The sequence below is a fragment of the Ambystoma mexicanum genome, chromosome 4p (genome assembly GCF_040938575.1).
Source record: "Ambystoma mexicanum isolate Mex_15411 chromosome 4p, UKY_AmexF1_1, whole genome shotgun sequence".
Lineage (NCBI taxonomy): Eukaryota > Metazoa > Chordata > Amphibia > Caudata > Ambystomatidae > Ambystoma > Ambystoma mexicanum.
This window is the reverse complement of record NC_090927.1, coordinates 117,977,954-118,001,247: the sequence shown is the minus strand read 5'-3', so window position 1 is coordinate 118,001,247 and position 23,294 is coordinate 117,977,954. Positions and strand designations below refer to the sequence as shown.

At 44.8% G+C, this 23,294-nt stretch overlaps 1 protein-coding gene across 2 annotated transcripts in view; it reads right to left on the bottom strand.

The window, feature by feature from the left end:
• Nucleotides 1-23,294, bottom strand: part of LOC138453056 (cGMP-dependent protein kinase 2-like) — a 524,549-nt gene that overhangs the window by 340,754 nt on the left and 160,501 nt on the right. For both annotated transcript variants that reach the window (XM_069605521.1, XM_069605520.1), the window contains exons 5-6: nt 21,286-21,399; nt 1,125-1,230 (exon numbers count right to left, since the gene is read on the bottom strand). In XM_069605521.1, the coding sequence (XP_069461622.1) occupies nt 1,125-1,230; nt 21,286-21,399 (220 nt within the window). The remainder of the gene's footprint in view (nt 1-1,124; nt 1,231-21,285; nt 21,400-23,294) is intronic.

The window sequence follows — 23,294 nt, the reverse complement described above, 5'->3', positions numbered from 1 at the left end:
ATCTGTCACTCAGTGCTCAGGTTGTCATTGAACCAGTGAGAGTCCAGCACCCGCCTGGTGATGTTAGGACCATGTGAGCATCTGGTCCTTATGTTGACTCAAGGTGCACCACTGTTGGTGAAACCTACACATGTGCGAGATAAGATTTGTGGGGGACTGAGGGGACATATTGGGGCACTGCGCAGAGATGGCACGTGAGCAGTTTTTGGAGACTAACCCCAGCCCACTTAAAGCCCTTCTCACATCATTGCATTTGTATGCTGCTGCCGCCTTGCATCATGGGGTTAAGCAACTTGTATGTTGTTTTTTGCAAGCACTTATGTAACTAAGTATGCCGCTGCCCTGCAACATGGGGCTGGCAACCTATATCTCGTTTCAAGCACTTATGCAACTAAGTAATCCTTCTGTAACAGCGCCACGGTGCCCAAGGGCTGTTGTGTGCTTTATAAATGCAAATAAATAAAATAAATAAAAAATAAATTTAGTTTGTACTTAAAAGGTCCTCTGTACCTTCACAAAATTGGACATTTCATATGCAAATCAAGCTGCTCTTTCCACAAATGAAGCAGTCCACTTCCCTGTGTTCAATGGACGAATGGGGTGACTGCAAGGGAGGTGTGCGCAATGAGGGGAGCATAGCATGCCTCATGAATATTAATGAGGTGGTTTGCATCTGTGGGCCTCAGGACAGGGGCGACAGGGCCCACATCCCTGATGGGCCAGTTCCATTTCCCGAAAGGGAGCCATTCAATACTAAAGCATTACACTTGTCGCACTTCACATGGTGCAGGTGGCCTGTGCCTCTCTTCCACTGCCTGGGGTTACAATGTGGACCATGCAATTCACAAAAGCAATTTAGAATTATAATGACCTTTTCAATTTTATAAGAGACTTTGCCATGCAAGTCCCTCCACATAGAGGTGGCTTTGGAAATCCCACTCATCAGACCCCAACATGTTCAGGTTCGCAGAGCTCTCTGACCTGATTCACAAACCATTTTACACTGTGATTTTCCCATTGAAAAACACTTTTGTAAATCAGGCCTCTTATGGCTAAAGCTTAGCAACTGCAGCCTTTGCGCGGATGTATGCACTTTCCTAGACAGACGTATTACACACACTCACTCTTTGAGGAGCCTCAGCGTATCCTGCCGCCGCTGCCGTGAGTTCTTGGCCATGATGGTCCGGAACGTTTGGCGGTGGATCTCCCAGAGTTTCACTTGGCCAATGGCTGAACACCAGAGAGAGGGGGACATCATTCAGGTAGTTTTAGTTTCACTTAAATGGTTTCAAAGGAAGAGAGAATTAAAGCAATTTCAAGTCTGTATCTCATTGATGTGCTCATGCTGTAAACATTTGAAGGAAGTTGGCCCATTCACTGGTAACTGTGCATATAATATACGTCAACTATAATTTTATGTATTAAACTGTAAGGATTAAGGATTTGTTAGATGAAAAAGGGGGGAGACAATGATTTATGTTTATACTAATGACTTTTTAATATAGGTTAATATGTAGTGTGATTATTAATATAGTCATACATTTAGGGAACATGATAACACTTAACAAAATTGTGTTTGCTCGTGGAAGTTGCCCTAGAGCTGCATAACACAACACAATACAGCCCAAGACTGCCCAACATTTCGTACCATAACACTGCACCGCATAACATAACGTCTAATACTGCATCCCAACATATAACATTTGTGTTAAAGTGCATATCGCAATTATTAACCATAATTTGGATATCATTTTCATGTTGATTACTAATTTAAACTGAAAATGCAGAATGCTCTTAGTCCTGGCTCTAAGTGAAGCATTAGGGACGCGCACAACATTATGGGGGAAGAACCTCCAATCAAACACATGCATAGGGTACTGCCACTGTATTATGACAGGATAGACAAGTACCACAAACAATGGATAGTAGAAACAAAGGAAGGAGGTATGACCTGCTCCTGGCCAGAGCAGGGCTCCCATAACAGAAACATGATAGAAAAAATGTCCATCTTTTTAGCAGCAAAATATAAAGGAAAGAAATTCCACACAAAAAAAAAGAAAAGAGATTTTAGATCTCTGGGAATTATTCAAGGATATGGAAGATCAGGTAGGTGAAAAAGAGATTCAATGTAAGGGTATAGACCCTGTAACACCTAAACCTGCAGTAGGGTATACAAACCGACTCTATACGACTCCAGTGGTAGAGAGAGTGTCAACAGAATTATCAGGATTAACAACTGGGGGGTACTCAAGAGCTTTTGCACCTCCACCTCCATATAACCCATCCACAAGCGCTAATATGCCAGTAGCATCAATGTACCCAGAGAGTCCACAATAGTTAAGAGCATTGCGGGAAAGGTTAGTCAGATTGCAAGAACCTGAAGAAGAATCACCAGAAATAAGGGTACCGGTGCAGAAAATAGGGAGATTTTTTGGTTAGATTCAACCCTGGGGCAACAAGAAATGTTTGTGTTGAAAAAGATGATGGGCAGAAGGTATGGACGGTCCTGGGACAAGAAGTAGAACAAGGAAGGGATAATGGAGGGGAAGATGAAGGTGGTAGAAATAATGAAAAGGCAGCCAAGAAGGAGATCAAGGAGAGGAGGAGGCGAGAAACCTGTCCCTGCCACAATAGGTAGTGGGGAGGGACAGACCAAGAAATATACCGGATTTAATGGTAGTACGAAATCAGAACAAAAAAGGTGTAGAAGACAAAATAGACAGGCAGATGCCTCTTATACATAAAGGAGTAGGGATAACGCAGTATGTGCCATCGCCGCAAATTGACAAAATAATGTGATGAAAGCTCTCCTGGTAATTAGAGCTATGAATTTGAAAAACGAACAGCAGGGCCTTAGCACCAGGAGACCTTAAAGATGCACTGGTTGCTATAGTTGAGGACCAGGCTGGGGACATATGGACAAGGGCTGATTACTCTGGGATAAGTCTTGCAGATAATGAACATGATAGAGCAGCCTTTAATGAGGTAAGGGCAAGGGTATGGGATGCCCTACGGAGGATGTACCCAGATACCGCTGACTTACATTCTTTAATGTAGTGTACAATGGGTGATGATGAGGGCCCAGTTAGGTCTATTCTTAAGTTACAGGAAATGTGGAGAATTGAGACAGGAGGGCAATGGGAACATTTGGCACCAGTTTTCTATTTTATCGTAAAGAGGGGATTACCAAAAGAGGTCCAGAAGGCACTAGATAACATTGTGGGAATTGAAGTCAAAGGGTGGGCAGAGATACAAAGTATAATAGTCCACAATAGTAAGAGAATCAAGGAGCGGGACAGGGAGACAGCCCAGAAGTGGCAAACGGACAAGGCCAAACTAGTGGAAAAGAAACTAAATAAAGTTGTCGTCCAAGCACTAGTGACGGCACCGGCTCAGGGGGAAAGGACAGGAGAGACTCAACAAATTGTGAATGCCACAATTGCGGCACTATGGAATGAAGAAGGACATGGATAATATGTTGGAGGAGGCACAGTACCCCAACCCACACTGATAGTATGGTAGTATGAAGGAGCACCAAGGGGAAGAGGAGGATTTCGAGGATCAAGAGCAGCAGGCTTTGGGTGGATAAGGCCCCGGAGAGGAGGATTGGAAACATCACAGTGCCGGTATTGCGGGAGATGGAGGTATTTCGCAAGGGAGTGCAGGAATAGGCTTGGGATGGGTTTTAATTATCGGCCTTCACCTCCAGGCCAGGGATTCCTAGGGCCTCAAGGAATGGGACAACAACAATTTGGGCAAGGGGGTCAAAATCAGTTCCCTTATGGGGCTGATAGGCAGGGGCAATGTGGGCAACAACTACAGCAGGGTGAGGGAACACAGTTAAACAGAATGGCAGGGGAACAGCCGCCCCATTTAAAGGAGTTACAATGGCGGGGTCGGCCCTTTTTCATTCCCCGGGACAAATACATATTCAGATTAGGACATCTCAGAGAGCACTCGCGTGTCCAATCCTATTGACAACCGCACGCCCTGAAGAGGAGCCCTTGGTGGAGGTGGAAATAGGAAACAAGAAATGTATATTTATGGTAGATTCATGTGCAACTTAATCATGCATTATGGAGGGGTACCTTGCATTATCAGGTAAAACTCTTGATTCTCTGGGACTGTTTCTACGGTTCCATACACTGAGGAGCTGGATTTAAAAGTGGGAGGGAAGGTAGTACGAGCCCCCTTGTTATATTCAGAGAGTTCTCCTATTAACTTGTTGGGTAGAGATCTGCTCAGTAAACTAAATATAACCATATCATTCACAGATCAAGGGGTAGTGTGTTCCACTCCAGGAATGTGTGTAGCTCGAGCAATGGTAATAATGCAATGGCAAGGGAGTCAGTAGTCCGTGGGGTTCCTGTGGTCACAGATATATTTTTCTATGGTATCAAGGTATTAGTAAAAGCAGTGCCTCAAATTGCGACAAAATGTTGGCGAGTGCCCACAGATTTTATTTTCCGATACATGCTGCCACTCGAGATGTTGGCAGGGACAATATTGTCATTAGATTTACAAGGACTGGTAATGTCAGACAAAAGAGTAGCCCTGATTGGAACAGACCAGGTTGAATGCGAGCGGCCATTATGTGGTATTATGTGTAGACCTGACACTACAATTAAAGGATATGACGGATGAGGAGTTATTTGAGGACAGTGAGTAAAATGGGGAGATTATTTGGGAAATCTGCATCCACTGTGATATCATGGTGCGGTATAGGAAGGTAGTGCCCCCTGATGGCAGTGGTGACCCCGTCTTTATTTTTTGAGGGGGACATGCGATATGTGCCATCAGAATTATGGACTGTTAATCCACAGGATGTTGGGTTACTGAGAGATGTGACCCCAGTACAGATTATGTTGAAGTCAGGTTCCTAGCACAATCAACCAGTACGTGGAAGATTGGTTGGTATGTAGTGAAAATGAACATCCGTGCAGGAGGGGTTCTGTTGCATTATTGCAATTGCTGGCTCACAAAGGGTACAAGGCAGATAAAAAGAAGCTACAATACGGCCAACAGGAGGTACTATACTTAGGACAACTCATTTCTGCAAATGGAAAAAGAATATTACCAGAAAGGGCACCGGCAGTACGCTCCACTCCTAGGCCCAGCACTGTCAAAGATATGCAGTCGTTTTGGGGATTATGTAATTATTGTAGGGCATGAATCCTAGACTACGCAGTCTACACAAGGAAGCTGTTACAAAGTCTCAGGGAAGAACAGAGGACTTAAAAGTAAATTGGAATGGACTGAAGAAATGATTAGACAATTTGAGGACATAAAAGAAGCTATTTGCACAGCCCCTGTTTTAGCAACTCCGGATTATACACAGGAGTTTTATTTATTTTCCCACTATGATGAACAACTCATGTATTGACAGAAGGAGACATAGTATGTGTTGATGGGTCATCAATAATTGACCAGGAAATGGGACGGAGGCACATACGGGCAGTAGTGGGGCGCGGTAAAGGGGGTGAGAAATAGTGACCACCCCTGTAGGAAGATAGGCTACAGTTCTATACACAGCATTGCTCATGTTACATCTGGACCATTGTTACCTGGGGAACTGATCCGCCCCAGGTTTGAAGGTCCATATGTGGTGGTGTTCTGTACTCCTGTCGCCATCTGTGTGAAGGAGTTAAAATATTGGGTGCATCTCTTGGATGTTCGAAGAGCACCTGAGACAAGGCAAAGCTCAATCAACAAAGTGAGGACATAGCCAAAGAAGATTTTATTTTATTTTTAAGGATCCATGCCAGGATGGTGTACAGTGGTACATGCCTGGTTTTGTCTTTTTTCTTTCTTTTCTTTTTTCATTTTTTCTTGTTCTTTTATTTTTTACCTTTTTAAAAGTTTTGGATTTTTCAATTTTTTAAGGTCCAGAACCCGGTCGGCCCTGGTGGGAAAAGGGTCTCCTTCTCGCTCTCCCTTTCTCTCTCTCTTTCTCCCTCTTTCTCCCCCCTCCTTCTCCTTCTTTCTCTTACTTTCTCTCCTCTTTCTCCATCTCTTTTTCTTCCTCTCTTTCCTGATAACCTTTTTTCTCCTCTCCAGGAATAAGCAAGGATGCCTGACCAACGTGTTCAAACCTCTCTTTTATGTAGGGATACGATTAAGATAAAAGTAATTTTTTCTAGGAATTATGAATAATATATCTTAAGTATTATATAGTTTTGTAGGACACTGGTCGTGGTTGTTGGAGTGGATGACGGTATGTCTGTTATACGGGGTGCCATATAAAGGGGGGGACAGTTGGAAAATAATGCTAATAAGAATATGTAAAAAAATAAAATACAAAATGGCTCACTTTTTGCGGGCCCACCCCTACATGTTTTCTTAAACGAATGAAACGGGAAGTACGAAGGACGTATGATTTATATAAGGGGTTGGGCTTTGATTTCATTTCTGATATTTAGTAACCAGAATCGTCCAATAGCTGGTACTCTGATATGCACATTACAGGAAGGAATATAATTAATGAAAGCTGTTAGGTGTGTGTGCACTTATCCTGCACGCATCAGGGGCTCCTAAGGTTTTAGTTCCACATCCAGCCCCAATTACAGAGGCACAATGCCTGGTACATCTTGCACTATGGGGATAAAGGGCACATTCCAGGCACATAGTGTGCAGTTGAGAAGCATTGATCTAGATCCAGCATTATGCAATGGCAAAACAAAATACTGCAAGTGTCTACAAGTACCATGTTTTTCCTTGGGAGGTTACTCAAATGTCAACGACAAATTGCAGTGCCTCACAGTGAGGTGCTTGGCATATGGACTAATCGAGTACAGCAGAGGTGCAATAGCCCAAATAGAGACTGTGTGTGCGCAAATATCACAATAAATCACAAGGATGACATGCACTGCAACAATGGAGAAGCCAATGCGAATACATAGAGACCTAGACTTTGAACTTTGTTTTAGCAATGAAGGAACCGTTCCTGTTGGCGCAAACACACAGTTCAACCACACTCTTGTGATGCCTGATATGACGAAAGGTATGGCAACGGTAATGGATTACTACTGGGTTTGTGGCCAACAAGCCTACTTGCCCCTCGCACCCTCATGGAGGGGTAAGCATTTATTGGCCACCCTGCACTCAGTACCACTAGTAATCCCTGAAGAACACATGAAGGGAGAAGAAATGCCTGTCATGGTGCCAGCCGCCGCTACAGCACCTAAAAAAGCAGAAAGAAACTTGGAGATCACACAAGAATTTGGTATGCTGCCAGGAAAAAGGACAATTTCAACAGCGGGGAAGAAAGAAGCGATCAAACTATGTCTCATGGGGAGTCTTCCGCACTGCTCAGAAGAATACCTAATGAGTATCGACTTTTTAGCTCCGCAGAGACTTTCTTTTCATCTTTTTTGGCTCCTGGGGTACAAGCAGCTGCTGCACTTGTATACCCCCGGAGGATGCTGAGAATGGGTCCCTATCCCACATCATCAAGGCGGTGCACAATGTAGGTGTTCAAATGAAGAAAGAAGGTGGAGTCTAGAACAAGGATTGGCTATCCCTTGCCTTTGATTAGGTCCCGTCATGGCTGGGTGCAGCAGTAAAAATACTAGTTCCTGTGATCGTGTTCTTCTTAGCCCTCTTCTGCACGTGCCAATTGGGTCTCTGATGTTGTGTCAATATAGTCCCTAATAGTGCAAAGATGATGGTATCAATTGGGGGATCTAAAACACCTTGCCATACAATAAACAGCAAAACTCAATCTAATATTTCTGGGGTTGTAGATATGTCAGGTGGGGATGAGTTTGTTACTGTAGAAGCAATGAAAGGGGGAAGGTTGGGAAGGAGCTAGCGACTTCCTTCATTCCCAAGTGCTTTACAATTATTAAGCAAGACTTCTTTTAAGTGTTTCTAGGAAATACAAGAGACCATGGGGGAGGAGGGGCACTAAAAAGAAAGCAGTTATTATTTAAATGTAAGTTGTAAATAACTATTAGCTGAATAAACGTATAAATGTTACATTCTACTTAGTTTTAAAATCTCAACGCACGACAGAAGCAGGCTCTCCTCCGAAAGGAATGTGGCCTGTGCTAAAAATAGATTATAGAGCTCAATCTAGCAGTGTTGCGTCACTGAGTAGCTCTGGCAGAGCACACAAAGTGGCTCACCAGCTGTTGACTGTCTGTCAAAAAGCCCATGCAGGCTAAGGCTCGATGCACATAATGCAGAATTATGGAAAACAGGGTTTAACGGGAATTACTGGACCAGATAAAAATATGAGGAGAATGAATGAAATAGGGAGAGCATGACGGGAACATGTTTTTGTATATAAATGTTCATAATGTAGCAAAATGATGAAAAACAGGAGCTACAATGTATTCTTGCATAGGCGAACAGTATGTTAAGTAGTATATCCTAGACGGAAATCCGACCATGAAGGAAGGAAGACTGCAGCACACATTGTAGGGAAGAAGGACCGTTTTGCTCTCTCGCCTCTCTCTCTTTTTCTCTCTCTATCGCTCTCTTTCTCTGTTTCTCTCTTTCACAGCCTCTTGGGTCTCTTGCCCTCTCTCTCTCTCTCAAGCCTCCTGAGTATAGCTCTCTCTTTATCTTCCTGTGTATTTCTCACCAGTCCACAGGGTCTTCTCTCTCTCACCAAATGTATTGTTTCTCTCTGCACAGCCTCCTGGGCCTCTCTCTCTCTCTGTACGCCTTTGGGTCTTTCTCTTCTTAGCCTACTGTGTCTTTTTCTCACCAACCTGCTGAGACCCTTTCCTTCGCAGCCTCCTGGGTCTTTCTCTCCCCGGGCACCTGGGTCGCTCCTGCAGCCTCCTATCTTCTTCGTGCCCCAGCCTTCTGGCTCATTCTCTGCACCGCCTCCTGTGTCTTTCCTCTGGCCACCACTCTTCATCTCTGGCACCGTTGGTGCTCTTTGGCATGCTTGACTTCCATGAAGAGAACTTTAGAGGTGTTGACAGCTGCCAAGATAGTTGATGAGTAATATGCAACTTTGGCTTTGATGATGAGAGATCGGTGTGTAATGCATGGGGCCTGAGGGAGAGGAGGTCTTCGTGCCTATGCCTTTTACATCAGAGATTACTGAGTGACTGAATAGTGTGCTGATTATTGGTTAGTCCTTCCGTGCACCATGGGGCAGTCGGTTCAACCATGATGTGACTTATTTATAAGAGGGCAAGGTATCAAACAGTTCCATTATTGTTTAGATGAGAGGTGATAAGAGAGTGTCGACGTTGAGGCCTGTGGAGTTGGTAAGAGTTGGTAGTTTGTGTTCTAGTGCCTCCAAAGGATGTCCATGAAGGAATGATTTGAGGACATGGTGGGATGACCCTGCCCCTTCTTGGAATGGAGGTAATGTGAATCGGGGATAGGGATGGCAACATGGTCTCTTCAGTGCACACGGGGGACACAGGTTATTTATGTTTCCTCTGATGTGGGTGGAGTTTAGTATGTGTTGGTTATGCCCATTGAGTCCTTGAGGCGGAAGAGTGCACCCTTGCATTTTAGTGGCTAGGGTACCTGAAAGATTGAAGTTGCCAATGAAGATGTTTGTTGAGTTTGTGACTGCTGCTGAGGTGATGCCAGAAATGTCATTAAGGACTAACCCACACCTGTGAAGGGAGTGGTAGACCAGATGGAATGTGACAGCTCCGTTGTGCCAGATTTTGTAAACAGCAACTGTGTAAACTAATCCGAACAGTCTCAGGATGTGGATATCAGGATAAAGGGACTGCGATACTGTGATTCCAAGACTGTCATCTTCTCCTGTATGTGGAGAGCCTTGCTGTGTTTGGGAACCTTCCAGAATTCGTGGGAGAGGAAGAGCAAGGTGTGAGCATAAGTGGCTGTGCCCATGCCAAGCCCCAATGCACAGAGGACCTCGGAGAAGAATACCTAGGCAGGATGTAAATGTGCTCAGGTCAATTGTCCAGTTCGCAGATTTACAATGTCCCAAATAAACCTCCTCCAGCTCCTTCGCCTTATGAGTTTAGTATCTCTAAACCAGACGTGCACCCCAAACTGCTCCATGAGCAACACCTCACAGTTAAGATGTTGCTCCTATGATAAAGGCTGTGAGTATGCTACTACGCCGCTACTTGGAACTAGACGAACACTACATCAAATAACAAAAAACAGCCTGAGGATGGCACAAAGGTCTGACTATAGTCTATGCAAAGCGGCATGGCAGTCTAAAAAAAGATCAGTGCCAGCAAAAGGAATGATACAACTGGAAAAGGGAGGGGGCCCAGAACATAACCTTTGGAGTCAATCGCCATGCCAAGGCCCTCACCCAGCGACAGGCATGATCAGTATGAAGAATAGGAAAGAAAACACTAGAGAACAGCACCGGTTTAATTGTCTTAACTATTTTAATATAAATTGGATTGCTCTCCCCCCCTTAATTGGCGGGGTTACCCTTCTTAAAACTTTGGGTGTAGTGTCATATATCAATCATGACTATTGCGATAAAATAACTCCATGTCTCTGAAACCCCTCTTTTACAGCCTAGTGCTTTTCATTATACAAATGAAAGCATTCAGGTGGACCGAGCCTTGGATAACTTCAATTGAAGAAAAATACTTCAGTATCTAAGAAAAGAATTTCTTAAAGCAATGCTGGGGATTGGAAAGGTGTTGTCCTGTTGGCAGTAATCAAGTCATCTCCAGTAGGCGCAGCTATTTCTGTGTGTGTTAGCGAAGCGCACAAGGAGTTAAGTAGATATTTATAATATCATCCGGACTGGTTGGGAGAAATTCTTCAGAGGTCCAGTTTTTATGGTAATATCAAGTATGGTTATCTGCTCTGCCTTAGGAGGACACTTCTATGTATTTTGTATATTATTTAAATTGTGTGCAGGCAATAGTATGCAGACATGTATGTACTGGCATGGGCAGCAAGAGCGGGAGCACATGGAGGCAGACACAAGGAAAATACTTTCAAGATGACAAGGTTTTATTTATACAACAAAAAAGGCATCAGGATAATTCCCCAATGATAAATCGTGTTCTGATGAAAGAGTCTGTTACCAAGTTCTGGGTTCGTCTTGGCCCAACACTTTCATCCAGTGGTTTACCCCTGTCTTTCTCTTTGGGTTGTGGATTTTTGGGGTTCCAATCCCATTTTCTTCTGTGCCTGGGTTGCACGCCCTGAGGCCCACTTACCCTGGGATAGTAACAGTCTGAAGGCACCTCCACAGATTTATGGTACTGTTGGATCTTTTTCCACAAAGCTTCACTCTCCGTGTCCAGAGAACAAGCTTGAGGACCCTGCGCTTTCATGACCACCTCCGTATTCTTGGGTTGTGGTCCCCAGAACATTCCCCGCTTGCTTGTCCCTGAAAAAACCTCCCTTCCCTCACTGAGATTGTACCCCTGCCTCTGTAGTCTACCCTTGAGTAACCAGATCTGCCAGGATCTACCTGCTCTTAATAACTATGAGGGTCACATAAACTCAGACTGCCTTCTCTGGTTGAATTGGTTTATCATTCCCTCTAGTTTTTCCCCAACCCCCCCAGCCCCCAGATTGTAATAGTTCTATTCTACTCTAACCTCCTTACCTCCTTCACACCAGATGACCATTTCCTCCACTGGCTCAATATCTCTCCCTCCAAATGTTACCAGTTCCTAAAACCTTCTCAATACTCTCCCTCCAACCTCTAACTCTCACCTCCAGTTGGTATCTCTTCTCATGTCTGCCTTTTTGATATTCTACCACCAACATCCAACTCTCTTTTATAACCACCAATATCTTACCTTCAGCCCGCCTCACAAAGGTCCTCTAGCTTGGCAAACTCCTCAAACACGTTCCTCAAATGCCCCTCACTGCCAGACTGATCATACTGACTTTCGTAGTTTGGTCTCTCGGTCTGTAGGGTGGTGCTTGGAGGCATGAGTGGGCTGTGCTGGGGGTCATGTGCCCTGAAAAGAGTTTGGCCTGAGGTTACTCTAAGGCCTGCTGCCACCTTGAATTTCAAAGAGGCCCTGGACATGTATGGGATCTCCTTCCATCCACTTTGTACCATTGCTGGCATTATTTGCTTTAACCTGGATCTCTATGCCCTCTCACCATGAGTCATACAATTCTCTGGTAATCCTGTGAAGCTGTTCATTGTACTTCAAATGCCTTCATAGTGGGAACGTTGAAACTTTGTAAACCCTGCTATAATAGCAGGAGGGGGAGAGTAATATTTATGTTCTCCCTTATGTGTGCAACGTGAGTCAGTTTCCCATTGTTTGAGAGCAATTGTGTCTCCACTGGATTCCTGCAGCCTGCACGAGGATAATTCATAATCTGAAATCCTTGCCTTGGCAACAGTGCTGAGGAATGAAATGTAATTCCCTGCATTCTGGTGACTTTGAAATGTTGCAACATTCTTTCATTAAAGGTGAAGTCTTAATTTCCTATGCTGGGTTTTTGGGTCTGGCTTAGAAACTTGAAAGGAACTCTGAGAGAGTTTAACTCATGGCAAAAGGTATCTTGTAGTGATTTTGACCCCCCTCACCTTGCCATGGTCATGGGTGTTTGTGGGAATGGTGGGGGTGTGAGTGCTCCTGTGACAGGCCCCTGCCTTAGAGTAGGGACCCAATTGCATTGGTCTGTGGGTCCACGTATAACTCCTCCAAGTCCCGAATACACTAGCTCAGGCCAGGGCTCATCCCCTCTGACCACCCCACTGTCGGTCCACATGTTTCGACGGGTAACTTTCTCACAGTATGTAGTATTTCTGTATTGTGAGAAAGGCATGGTGGTCAGAGGTAGACACAGACACAAGGATACACATTTTGAAAACCTTTATTAATCAAAATGGGGTTTGAAGAACGCCTAATTTGCCGTATTTCTAAATGGGGGTAGTCTCAACCATTGAAATAAAGAAGAAAGAATAGTCCAAAAGTCTGTCTGTCAAAAGTAAAGAATCTGTCTGTGTCAAACCTATGCGTGCCCTCACATTCTAACATAACAATGTGTAGGGTAGTGGATACAATGCATAAGTGTCTCAAAGAAATATCAGTATGGTCATGGTGGGAGTCTCTTCTAAACTCCCTTCCCCAATCTTAAGTCACTCGGTATCTCCAAAAGTTCAGTTCATTCAAAACAGTTCACAAAAAGTAATTTCAATAGTTTGCTTATTCAGCAGAGTTCAGGTACTTTTCTCAGGCTTCCCATGCCTGACTTAGTGCTCTCTAATGTAACACAGTTCTGTTTTAAGAATGTTCTCTTTCTCAGGCTTCCCTCGCCTGATTCAATGCTTTCTAGCATAGAACAGTTCTACTTTAACAATGTTCTTGGGTGGATCTTTCCAGCTTTCCTCACCAACTCTTTAGTATTTCACATTATCACATGTCATCATCTTGCTGCATGGGATTCCCTTCCTCAATCTTCCTGATTTCCTCATGCGGTTTCTGTTGAAGATTTTCGAAATGGCACAGCTTTACTATTTCCATGCCTCACCACTCCAACACTGTTGCATTCTAGTTATCGTATTCCTTATAATCTGTTAGTCTTTCCTCAAGCGTACTTTCTAGCACCACAACAAGTTCTACTTCCTTGTCTCTGTCACTAACGAGCACCTTAGCAATCCGGCAAGTTCCACTTTCTTGTCAATTTATTTAATCAATCAGTTCTATATCATCCGATCCCCATCAGGATCTTGCTTCACTCAATATTCTCTTCCGTAGCCTTTCACGTCGGCGTTCACTTCCATCAACATTATTCAACTTGTTTTTCACCTCAGCGTTACTTTGTTTAACCTTTGCATTTCACAGAGACTTTTGACAAGCGGAATTCCACTTTGTTTCATCACAGTTCAAAACAAAGCTTTCTTCGAAAGAGTCTCGCTTCTTACGCATACCCTCGCTTGCAACTTGGTAATCATTAGCGTCATTACAAACTGGGCTATCTCACCACTTTGAACTCACTGGCTGTACTTTAACAATGCGTCTTTCATGATTCTTTTATCCAAGTTGAGGGTCTCTCCCCTCCTGCCCCTCAGACCTTCCTGGGTGGCTTCACTGTCCCAGGAAATGAGCAATCTCTTGGCACAATGTTCAGAGAGATTAACAAGCTTCTCTGCTTCGATTGGCAAACCCTTTCAGCTTCTAGGAGACATGGCTCCCTCATCACTCTTTCTCCAGCTTCGAACCTGTAGCCGTGTAGCATCTCAGCATCCCGTTCTCTCAAGCCTGATTCTCAATAACATCTGCTCAGCTGCTCGCCATCTCACCTGCTCTTCTTCTCAAACTCAACTTTTCCTTTCCTGGCTGTCCATGCTCACTTTGTGAATCTGGGTTCCACCTTTAATACTCAGTTTCGGTTCTCAATTGGATTAAAGTGTTTGTGATTGTAGCTAAGTGCCTGAATTCGCCTGCCCTCATTAGAGGGACGTTCATAGAAAGAGAAAAGAGTGTAGGTGTTCCGTCGTAATGTTATTAAGATGCGAGAAGCATTGAAGGTTCTGGGGAAACCATGGGTCTGGCTGACAGTAGGCTGAGGGGATGTTGGGTAGGGGGTTATTCTAAAGGGAAGGATACCGTGTCTCCCCCTCAGGTAATCCCTCCCCAGTCGCAAGGAACCCTCCACCTAGGTTATCCTCCATTGCTAGTCCTCTCTCAGTGTCGGGATCCAAAAGTGATGGCCCTCCCCTGGCCACCTGTTTGGAAGATCCCACATGAGTGGGAAAGGAAAAACCCTTCGTTTTCTCACAGTATGTATGTATGTGGGGAGTTATAAAGCACCATCCAAACTGGAACCAGTAGAGTGATTTGCAAAAACGAGGGGTACATAATTGTAAGGGTACGTGATAGTGGTGGATGATCCCTCTCTGTCAGGAACCTGTCATTAGAGGTTGGTGTAGTGCTCCATGAATAGCAAGGCATTCAGTAATTTTCTGAAGTGGAGAAGAGTGGGAGCCAGAATGATGTTAGTTTGTATGCTGCTCCAGCGTGCTGGGGAATGGCTGCTTTCTACTTTTCCCCTTCTTGATTTTCTTGGTTTTCTGTCTGGAGTTTCTTGGCTTCTGGTGTCACGATCTATTACACGGCACACGCAAGTCAGGGATCTCCTTCCCCTACAATGAGTGTGACGCACAATAAAACCACTTTGATTTCTTTACAATTTTGGATTCATCTTGAGAAGGCCTCCAACCCGTCTCGCATCCAACCTCCACTGGCCCCCGGTGTCACAATGGACTAGGAACCAGGCTGGTGTGTATCAATAAGACATTTTATTAATTCTTTATTTAATGTAAAATTAGAATAATCAAAATACAACAGCCATCAAGGTTGTGGCAACACAAATGTGAAATTCTATCTAGAGCGACAGGGTTGAAATAGACTGTTACAATTGCTTCTGTTTTAATGACAAAACAGGAAAAGTAAAATTCCACACAAAGTGATAGCACATACAGTTAAGCACTCCCCCCTGCAACACTCAACCCCCAAACATCAACTAGCCTTGATTCCTTTGAATTGAAGGCATTGGCAAGGAGTGGAAATATAGTGGTAAATTTTGTTTTGGTGTGATGCCCACCGCCACAATATGGGGAGCCAGCAAAGAGGGAAAAACTTGCTTTTGCACAATGGAAATAAATGGGTTTTTAATTATTTAGTACAGCTGCTATGGGACAGAACATCAAGGAATTCGTACTGCGTACACTTAGGAAACAGTCAGGGCCTTAGAGAATAATAGTAAACAAATAAAGGGGAACTAGAAACAGAGTTTTTCAGGAGATTCAACACATGGGCAATGGAAAGGAGATGCAAACGGAAATTTGTTTTGACAACACAATAGGGAAAGAGGAACAGAATAGGAAAATCGTTTCTCAGATCACGATAGGATTAATTCTCTTGGGCAATACTTTAGAACTATAACAATTAACAAAAACACTGGGAAAAAGATTGCTGGTTTTGAATTCCACCATCCTGTGAAATTCAATGGGGGAATTTATTGATTTACTTTCAAAATACACTAGGGATTTACACAGACAAATGAGGGGCTTTTCAATGGGGATTAGCTAACATATATAGGCAAACAAGAGATTCTTCTATGGGGAGATGACTGAAATACACGGGCAAACAAAGGATTCTTCAGTGGGGAGATGACTAAAATTGGTTGCCAGTCAATTCGTCGAAAAAAATTGGTCGACCAGACAAATGGTCGAATCAAATTGGTCGAAAACCATTTCGTCGAATTTTTTTTTTTTCTATTTTAACCCTTTTATTTTTTTTTTTTGGGGGGGTCCCCCCCCAACCCCCTTTTTTTCTCTAAAAACCCATTTTTTAACAAAACGAAAACCCAAAAAATAAACATATAAATAAAAAAATTTTTTCGACGAAATGGTTTTCGACCAAATTGCGTCGACCAAATTGCAGTCGACCAGTTTTTTTTCGACGAGTTGACTGGACACCCTAAAATTCACTGGCAATCGGGGTTTTCAGTGGAGAATTTTCAATGGGGAAATACTGGTTGCAATGTTACAAGAATAAATGGCTTATGCAATTTAGGGCTGGGGTTATTGCTGCTTTCATAGCAAGCCCTTGTTTAAGATTCAGGAAAGCCAGTTGCATCTCAGGACCCTCTGGAAATTAAGGGTAAGGGTTCTGGTTATTCCACTCTCAAAGATGGTGAGTTTCAGCAGCCTTCTCTCCGTCCTCCTTTTTCTGTCTTCCCCGGTTTTTGTGTGTGTCTGTCATGAGTCATAGTGCAGTCCCCCTCATATAGCAGAAATTACATCACCAATTTTACAATCTAGGGGAAGTACCCTGCAATAATCCCTGCCGCTAGGATTGGACAGCTACCCTCTCTCTCTCCGGTCCAAGTCAGGATTGGTTTAGGGGTTTGAAGCAAGATCTGTATTTTCCCATTTGTCATCATCCTTTGTTCTCCTTTCAACTTTTTGGCAAAAGTTAGTTATATATCACAACTTCATAAATGTACTAGCAACTGCCATACTAAACATATTTTCTGTTTTAGCTGATCATGGGGAATTAGATAAGCTGACCGCCAAATCCATACAATGTAGCTTGGCCATGTGTCACATTTTTTGTCGTTTTCATAAAATGTACAACAATTATGAATATGTCAGTTATCAAACATATCTCTAATTTCATTGTCCACCTTTTCACCAACTCTTACATTTGTAACATGTTCAGATCAGCCAGAAACCTAGTCTAATTGGCCATTACAGTTCACCAGAGTCACAGGTAGATGCAGTTTATATCCGCAAAATTGCCTGGAAATTACATGCAAAATGGTACAAAAATGAACTCAATCCACAGTGAGGTTGCTGCGCAAAAGTCCTAAAATTAAAATAGTCTTTTAAATTAATTGTGGGTGTTCCTGTTCAGCAAATAGCATGACTGCTTCATCCAGCAGAGCCATCTGTCTCCCTGGGCCAGCTTGTGACCAGTGGTTTTTATGAGTCTCTTTGAAGTTAGTGTGTGCTGTTTGAAGTGGGTGCAAAAATGATTCACACGTTTTAATCATGCTCCAGCCAAGGTTGGCTTTCTCTTGAAGTCCCTGCTTTCCTAGTCAGCAGGTCTGGATGATACTGAATTTTGATGCCTGTAGCAGGACCACATTTTATTGTGGGGTTATTAGATGTGAGATGTGACATCCAGGCTGGAAGTGAAGATTTGCCCTCAGCCACAACAGGTTTTTCCTGAAACTAAGTGTCTCTTGAAATGTCACTGGAATTTTGTGGATGAAACATAATATACATTACTTTGGTCAATCCACACATCATGTTTTGCTTTCCTGACATTTTCTGTGAGCAGTGCTATTTTTCCCATTGTGGCTTTTTAAAGCCGTTTTTATTTGCAAAAACACGTGCAGGTCGTTTTTGTTTTCAATGTTTTGGAAAATCATTTTTTCCATGTTACAGGATTCTTTGATTCCTCCTTCTTTTGCAAATCAACTACTGCTTGTCCATTTATGATTACAGGTAGGCCCCTTTCAACAGGGCTCTTTAACTTTACATGAAACAAAAGCAGAAGCCAAGCCGTATTTATTGCAGTGTTTAAATGCCTGCCATTCATGTGAAAAGCAAAACCCAGGGCATTTGTATTGCAGGGTTTAAATGCCTGCCATTCGGGTGAAGGGGACTTCTGTTTGGGGCCTTTAAATGCACCCTGCACTGGTTGTGTCCTGGCCTCCCGAGATTGTAGTTTCCAGGCCAGGTTAGATGAGGTCTTGGACATCAGCACTTTGTATGTGATGTGCACTATCATGAACGTTTGATAGAGTTAGATGGGCAGAGAGTGATGCTCCTTGCACGTGGGGTGATTTGGTCAAACCTCTTCAGTCCTGTGATGTAGGGGACTGCAGCATGCTTAATGGCTTTCAAAGGTAGAACAGTATTTATTTATTTATGGAATTTATATAGCGCAATGTACACCAGCTGACATCTTGCTGCTGAGCAGTGCTGGGAGGGATCCACCAAGTGAGAGAGGCTAGAATAGAAAGGTTTTCAGCTCTCGTCTGAAGGACAAATAGTCTTGTTTTTCCGTAATGACAACGGGAGCCAATTCCACAGTTTAGCTGCCACTATAGAGAAGGCACAACCTCCTTTGCGTATAAAATATGCCAGAGGGACAACCAAAAGACAAGCATGGGAGGGGAGCAGGACCCGAGATGGGACGTAAGGATGGAATTTTTGCTGGAGGTATTCCGCACCATTCCCATAGAAGGCAGGGTGTACCAAACAGTTGGACTTAAAAGAAATCTGCTTGGTAACAGGAAGCCAGTGCAAATGGCAGAGAATGGGGTATTATGGGTATAGCGAGGGGCCAGAATGGTGCTCCTGGCTGCAGAGTTCTAATGAACCTGCAACCGATGAATGAGGTAGGGGGTTTGACCTAGGTAAAGTGAATTACAATAGTCAAGAGCAGATAGAGTCAAAGAGGCTACCACAGGAGCCCTGTGTTGAGGAAGAAAGAAAAAGGAGAACCTTTCTAAGAATTTTAAGCAGATAATGTCCTTGCTGATACACTGCGCTAGCCTGATGATCCACAGACAGCGTGGCAGTGAGCTTGACTAAAAGGTCCTTTACCACCATAGTAGGGGTGAGAAGGGACCAAGAGAAGGGGGCAAGAACTGAGGGGTCCACAGGGTGGCAGATGTGGGAGGTCCCACCACCAACACCTCGGTTTTGTTCCCATTCAGCATTAGCCAGTTACTCCTCATCCATTCCCCCATGGCTATAAGACACACTCTAAATCTGTACGCAGTGGTGGGCAAGGAGAGATCCAGAGGCACAATGATTTGAGTATCATCAGCGTATAGGTAGCATAGAAAGCCGTGGGAGTAGACGAATCTGGCCAGAGGCTGAACATAGACATTAAACAAAATAGGCGAGATGGCAGACCCCTGGGGATCACCACATGTGAGGGAGGAGGGAGCAGAACGAAAAGGAGGAAGAGAATGCGACTAAGTGTGGCCAGACAGAAAAGAACGAAACCAGGAAAGAACGGCACCAGAGATTCTTGCCCCGGCATGGCGTGCAAGCAGAACCAAGTGATTGACAATATCAAAGGTGGCGGAGAGATCAAGCAAAATGAGAGCTCTCATGCTGCCATGGCCCTGTAGCCACAACAGATTATCAAGGGCCCAGACAAGCACATCCTCGATGCTGCGACCTGGGCAAAAGCCAGACTGTGAAGTATCAAAGAAGGAGGACTTTTCCCAAGAACAACTGAGGCAGGGAACCACAAGTGACTCTAGCAATTTTGAGAGACAAGTAAGGAGAGATATAGACTGATAGTTAGCCAATACAGAGGGGTCCAGGGACGTTTTTGTGAGCAGAGGAATGACAAGAGCAAGTTTTAAACTTGTTGGGATCAGGCCAGTGCCAAAAGAAAAATGAACAGCTTGCGTAATAAAGGAGCAACCAAAGCCATGGTTTTCTTTGTCCCCGGCAAAGGAATAGTATCTTTTGGAGAAATCTAACTGAGGCCGCAATAATATCCTGAGAGGAAAGGAACGGGAAGGAGAGGCATCGTCTGTAGAGAGCCGCGGATCCCTCGATACTCCACCTGGAATGGATGGAAAAGACTGGGAAGGAAAGGAATCGTCTGTAGAGAGCCGCGGATCCCTCGATATTCCACCTGCAATGGATGGAAATGACCAGGAAGGAGAGGCATCGTCTGTAGAGAGCTTTCGAATCCCTCGATACTCCACCTGGAATGGATGGAAAAGACTGGGAAGGAGAGGCATCATCTATAGAGAGCAGTGGATCCCCCGATACTCCACCTGGAATGGCTGGAAAAGACTGGGACGGAGAGGCATTGTTTGTAGAGAGCAGTGGATCCCTCGATACTCCATCTGGAATGAATGGAAAAGACCATGAAGGAGATGCATCGTCTATAGAGAGAAGCGGATCCCTCAATACTCCACCTGGAATGGATGGAAAAGACAGGGAAGGAGAGGCATCGTCTGTAGAGAGTGGTGGATCCCTTGATACTCCACCTGGAATGGATGTAAAAGACCGGGAAGGAGAGGCATCATCTGTAGAGAGCAACGGATCCCTCGATACTCCACCTGGAATGGATGGAAAAGACCGGGAAGTAGAGGCATCGTCTGTAGAGAGCAAACAGATCCCTCGATGCTCCACCTGGAATGGATGGGAAAGGCCAGGAAGGAGAGGAATCGTCTGTAAAGAGCTTTTGCATCCCTCGATACTCCACCTGGAATGGATGGAAAAGACCGGGAAGGAGAGGCATCGTCAGTAGAGAGCAGCGGATCTCTCGATACTCCACCTGGAGTGGATGGAAAAGACCGGGAAGGAGAGTCATCGTCTGTAGAGAGCCGTGGATCCCTCGATAATCCACCTGGAAGGGATGGAAGACCAGGAAGGAGAGTCATCGTCTGTAGAGAGCCGTGGATACCTGGATACTCCACCTGGAAGGGATGGAAAAGACCAGGAAGGAGAGTCATTGTCTGTAGAGAGCTATGGATCCCTGGAGACTCCACCTGGAATGAATAGCACCTGGAATGCCCACAGCAGGGCCTTGTGTATATTCAGATGGCAGAGCAGTAAGGCCTGGATGGAGGATCTGAAGTCTGAGGCTGGAAGGGAGGGTGAGCATTTTCCACTTTCATTGAAAAGACACCATGTTGGAAATGAGTCGTTGCTCCGAACATGTGTGTGATATAGACTTAGCATAGGTAATGGGTAGGTTCAATATACCCTGTTGATAGCTGCTACAGTTTTTATTTGAAACAATGATTTAAGGATGTCTTCCTATCTTATACATAACTCCTTTGCTAGAAATGTCACGTCAGTAGGTTGATCACTAAAAGTTGCTCGCCACTTACCCTTGACTGTTGCAGTACGCTTGCAGTTGTACAATATGGCTAATTCCCCAAACACGTCCCCTGTGGACAGTGTCCGCTGATGGCGCCTGCACTGGGTCACCAGCAGCTCCCCTTCTGGAAAGCAGGAAGGAAAGACATGTCAATAGAAGCGATGCCTCACTCCTTCAACATCAACAGTATCTGATTGGGAGAGTCGGGTGAATACAATGCATGCATTATATGCACAGTCACAACAAGTATCACGCTAAGTGGTCCACCACTGGCGAGGACCCCTAAAAAGGCATCAATCAGGATCACTGGGTCATGGCATTCAGGTGCTTCAGTGATGATGCGGTACGCAACCTTTTCGTCAAGACGCATGCCTCACCGTCAACGTGTCATTGACGGAACATATCGAAGACCGCCCCGTCACTTGGAACACTGTGATGAGGGGCGTGTCCTGGAAGCACGGCGAGGCCGAGCGAGGAAGCAGGAGCACCAATGCCAGAACAATGGAGCGTGAGGGAGGGAAGGGCAGTGCTTAAAGTGGGCCGGGGCCTGCCGGGGCCGGGCCCCCACAATCTCCAAAAAGTGGGACTGAGCCGCGGCCCGTCCTAAAGCAACATTGGCAGGAATCGCGGGATGCATTATCCCGTCGCGGCAGCAGCTGCGACGGGAGATGCGCCTGTAATGAAGTCAGGCAAGCTGACAGAAGTGGCAGCCAGCCACAGGGACGCTGTGACTGACTGCCACTTCCGCCAGTCATAGTAACTGCATCTGGTGACCCCTCGCGCGAGAGGTCACCAGAGGCAGTTACTGTCCCTTTGTTTCCCCAGGTCGCCGAGGCGTCTTTAACCCTCGGCGAACCTGGGGATTCCTCGACATATTTCGAGGTTTATAAAGGATGGCTTTGAAAGTACACATTTCAAGCCATCTTTTATAAAGCTTTGCCGACGACAATTTTGTCCGTAGTCAAAGCTTTATAAAATATGGCTTGAATGGCGTACTTTCAAAGCCATCTTTTATAAACCCGAAATGTTTAGGGTATGCACACAGATATATATAAATGTTATATATTTGTGTGCGTACCTTACTATGGTTTGTGTACTTTGCAAAAAATCTTTTATAAAGGTATGTTTTATGTTTAGAAAAGATGGTTTGCATAGAACACAAATATATAACATTTATATATATCTGTGTGTATACCCTACGATTTGCGTACGTTTTAGGCCACGCCCCTCCCGCAAGTCACGCCCCCAAATGAGCCCCCCCCCCTCGATTTCTTACCCCACTTAAAGCCCTGGGGAAGGGGAGGGCGTTGCGTGGGTCTATCCCGTATGCAGAAGAAGAAGCAGTAGGGAAATGGGCATGGGATGAACAGGCAATTGTGAGGTCTCCCCGCATGCTGCACCAGGGGAAGGGAAGATCAAGGAGGGTGCGGGGGATTCCTTTAAGAAACCCTCAAAAACTTCAAGCCACTGTGGTGTTCTACTGGCGAAGGGGTGTAACAGACACCCCGGCAGGAGTAAAGCTTGACCCGACTAAACAAGGCCTAGGTATGTCTATGGTTGACAACTCAGGGACCCCTCATCAAGTTATGCAGGGAGCATACATGCCAACCCTCCCGATTTATTGCTATTTTTCATGTTCTCCCACCTAAAATACTTCTAGCCCCAATGTATCCCTATGGGAATATGTGAGACTCCCGATTTCTCTGATTAAATCTCCCACCCAGGTGAGTAGGAATGTTGGCATGTCTGAGGGAGGAACCCCCTTTTATTCTTCTCAGGCACTGCACAGAGGCGTTTTTGTCCGAGCGTGCCCTGTGTATTAGGGCATCTCTTTTAAAGGCACTTTAAGGGGTACCTGAAGTTTCTTGCACTGTGGGGGCAAAGGGTTAGATTGCCTGAGGGCCCGTATGAATGTTGTGACACTTCTTGAACTCATGCCGATTCCTAGGGCCAGGGCTTTAAGTGGGCAGGGGCTATCCAGGGCAGAACCCCGGCAGTCGCCAAACAATGGTAGTGAGC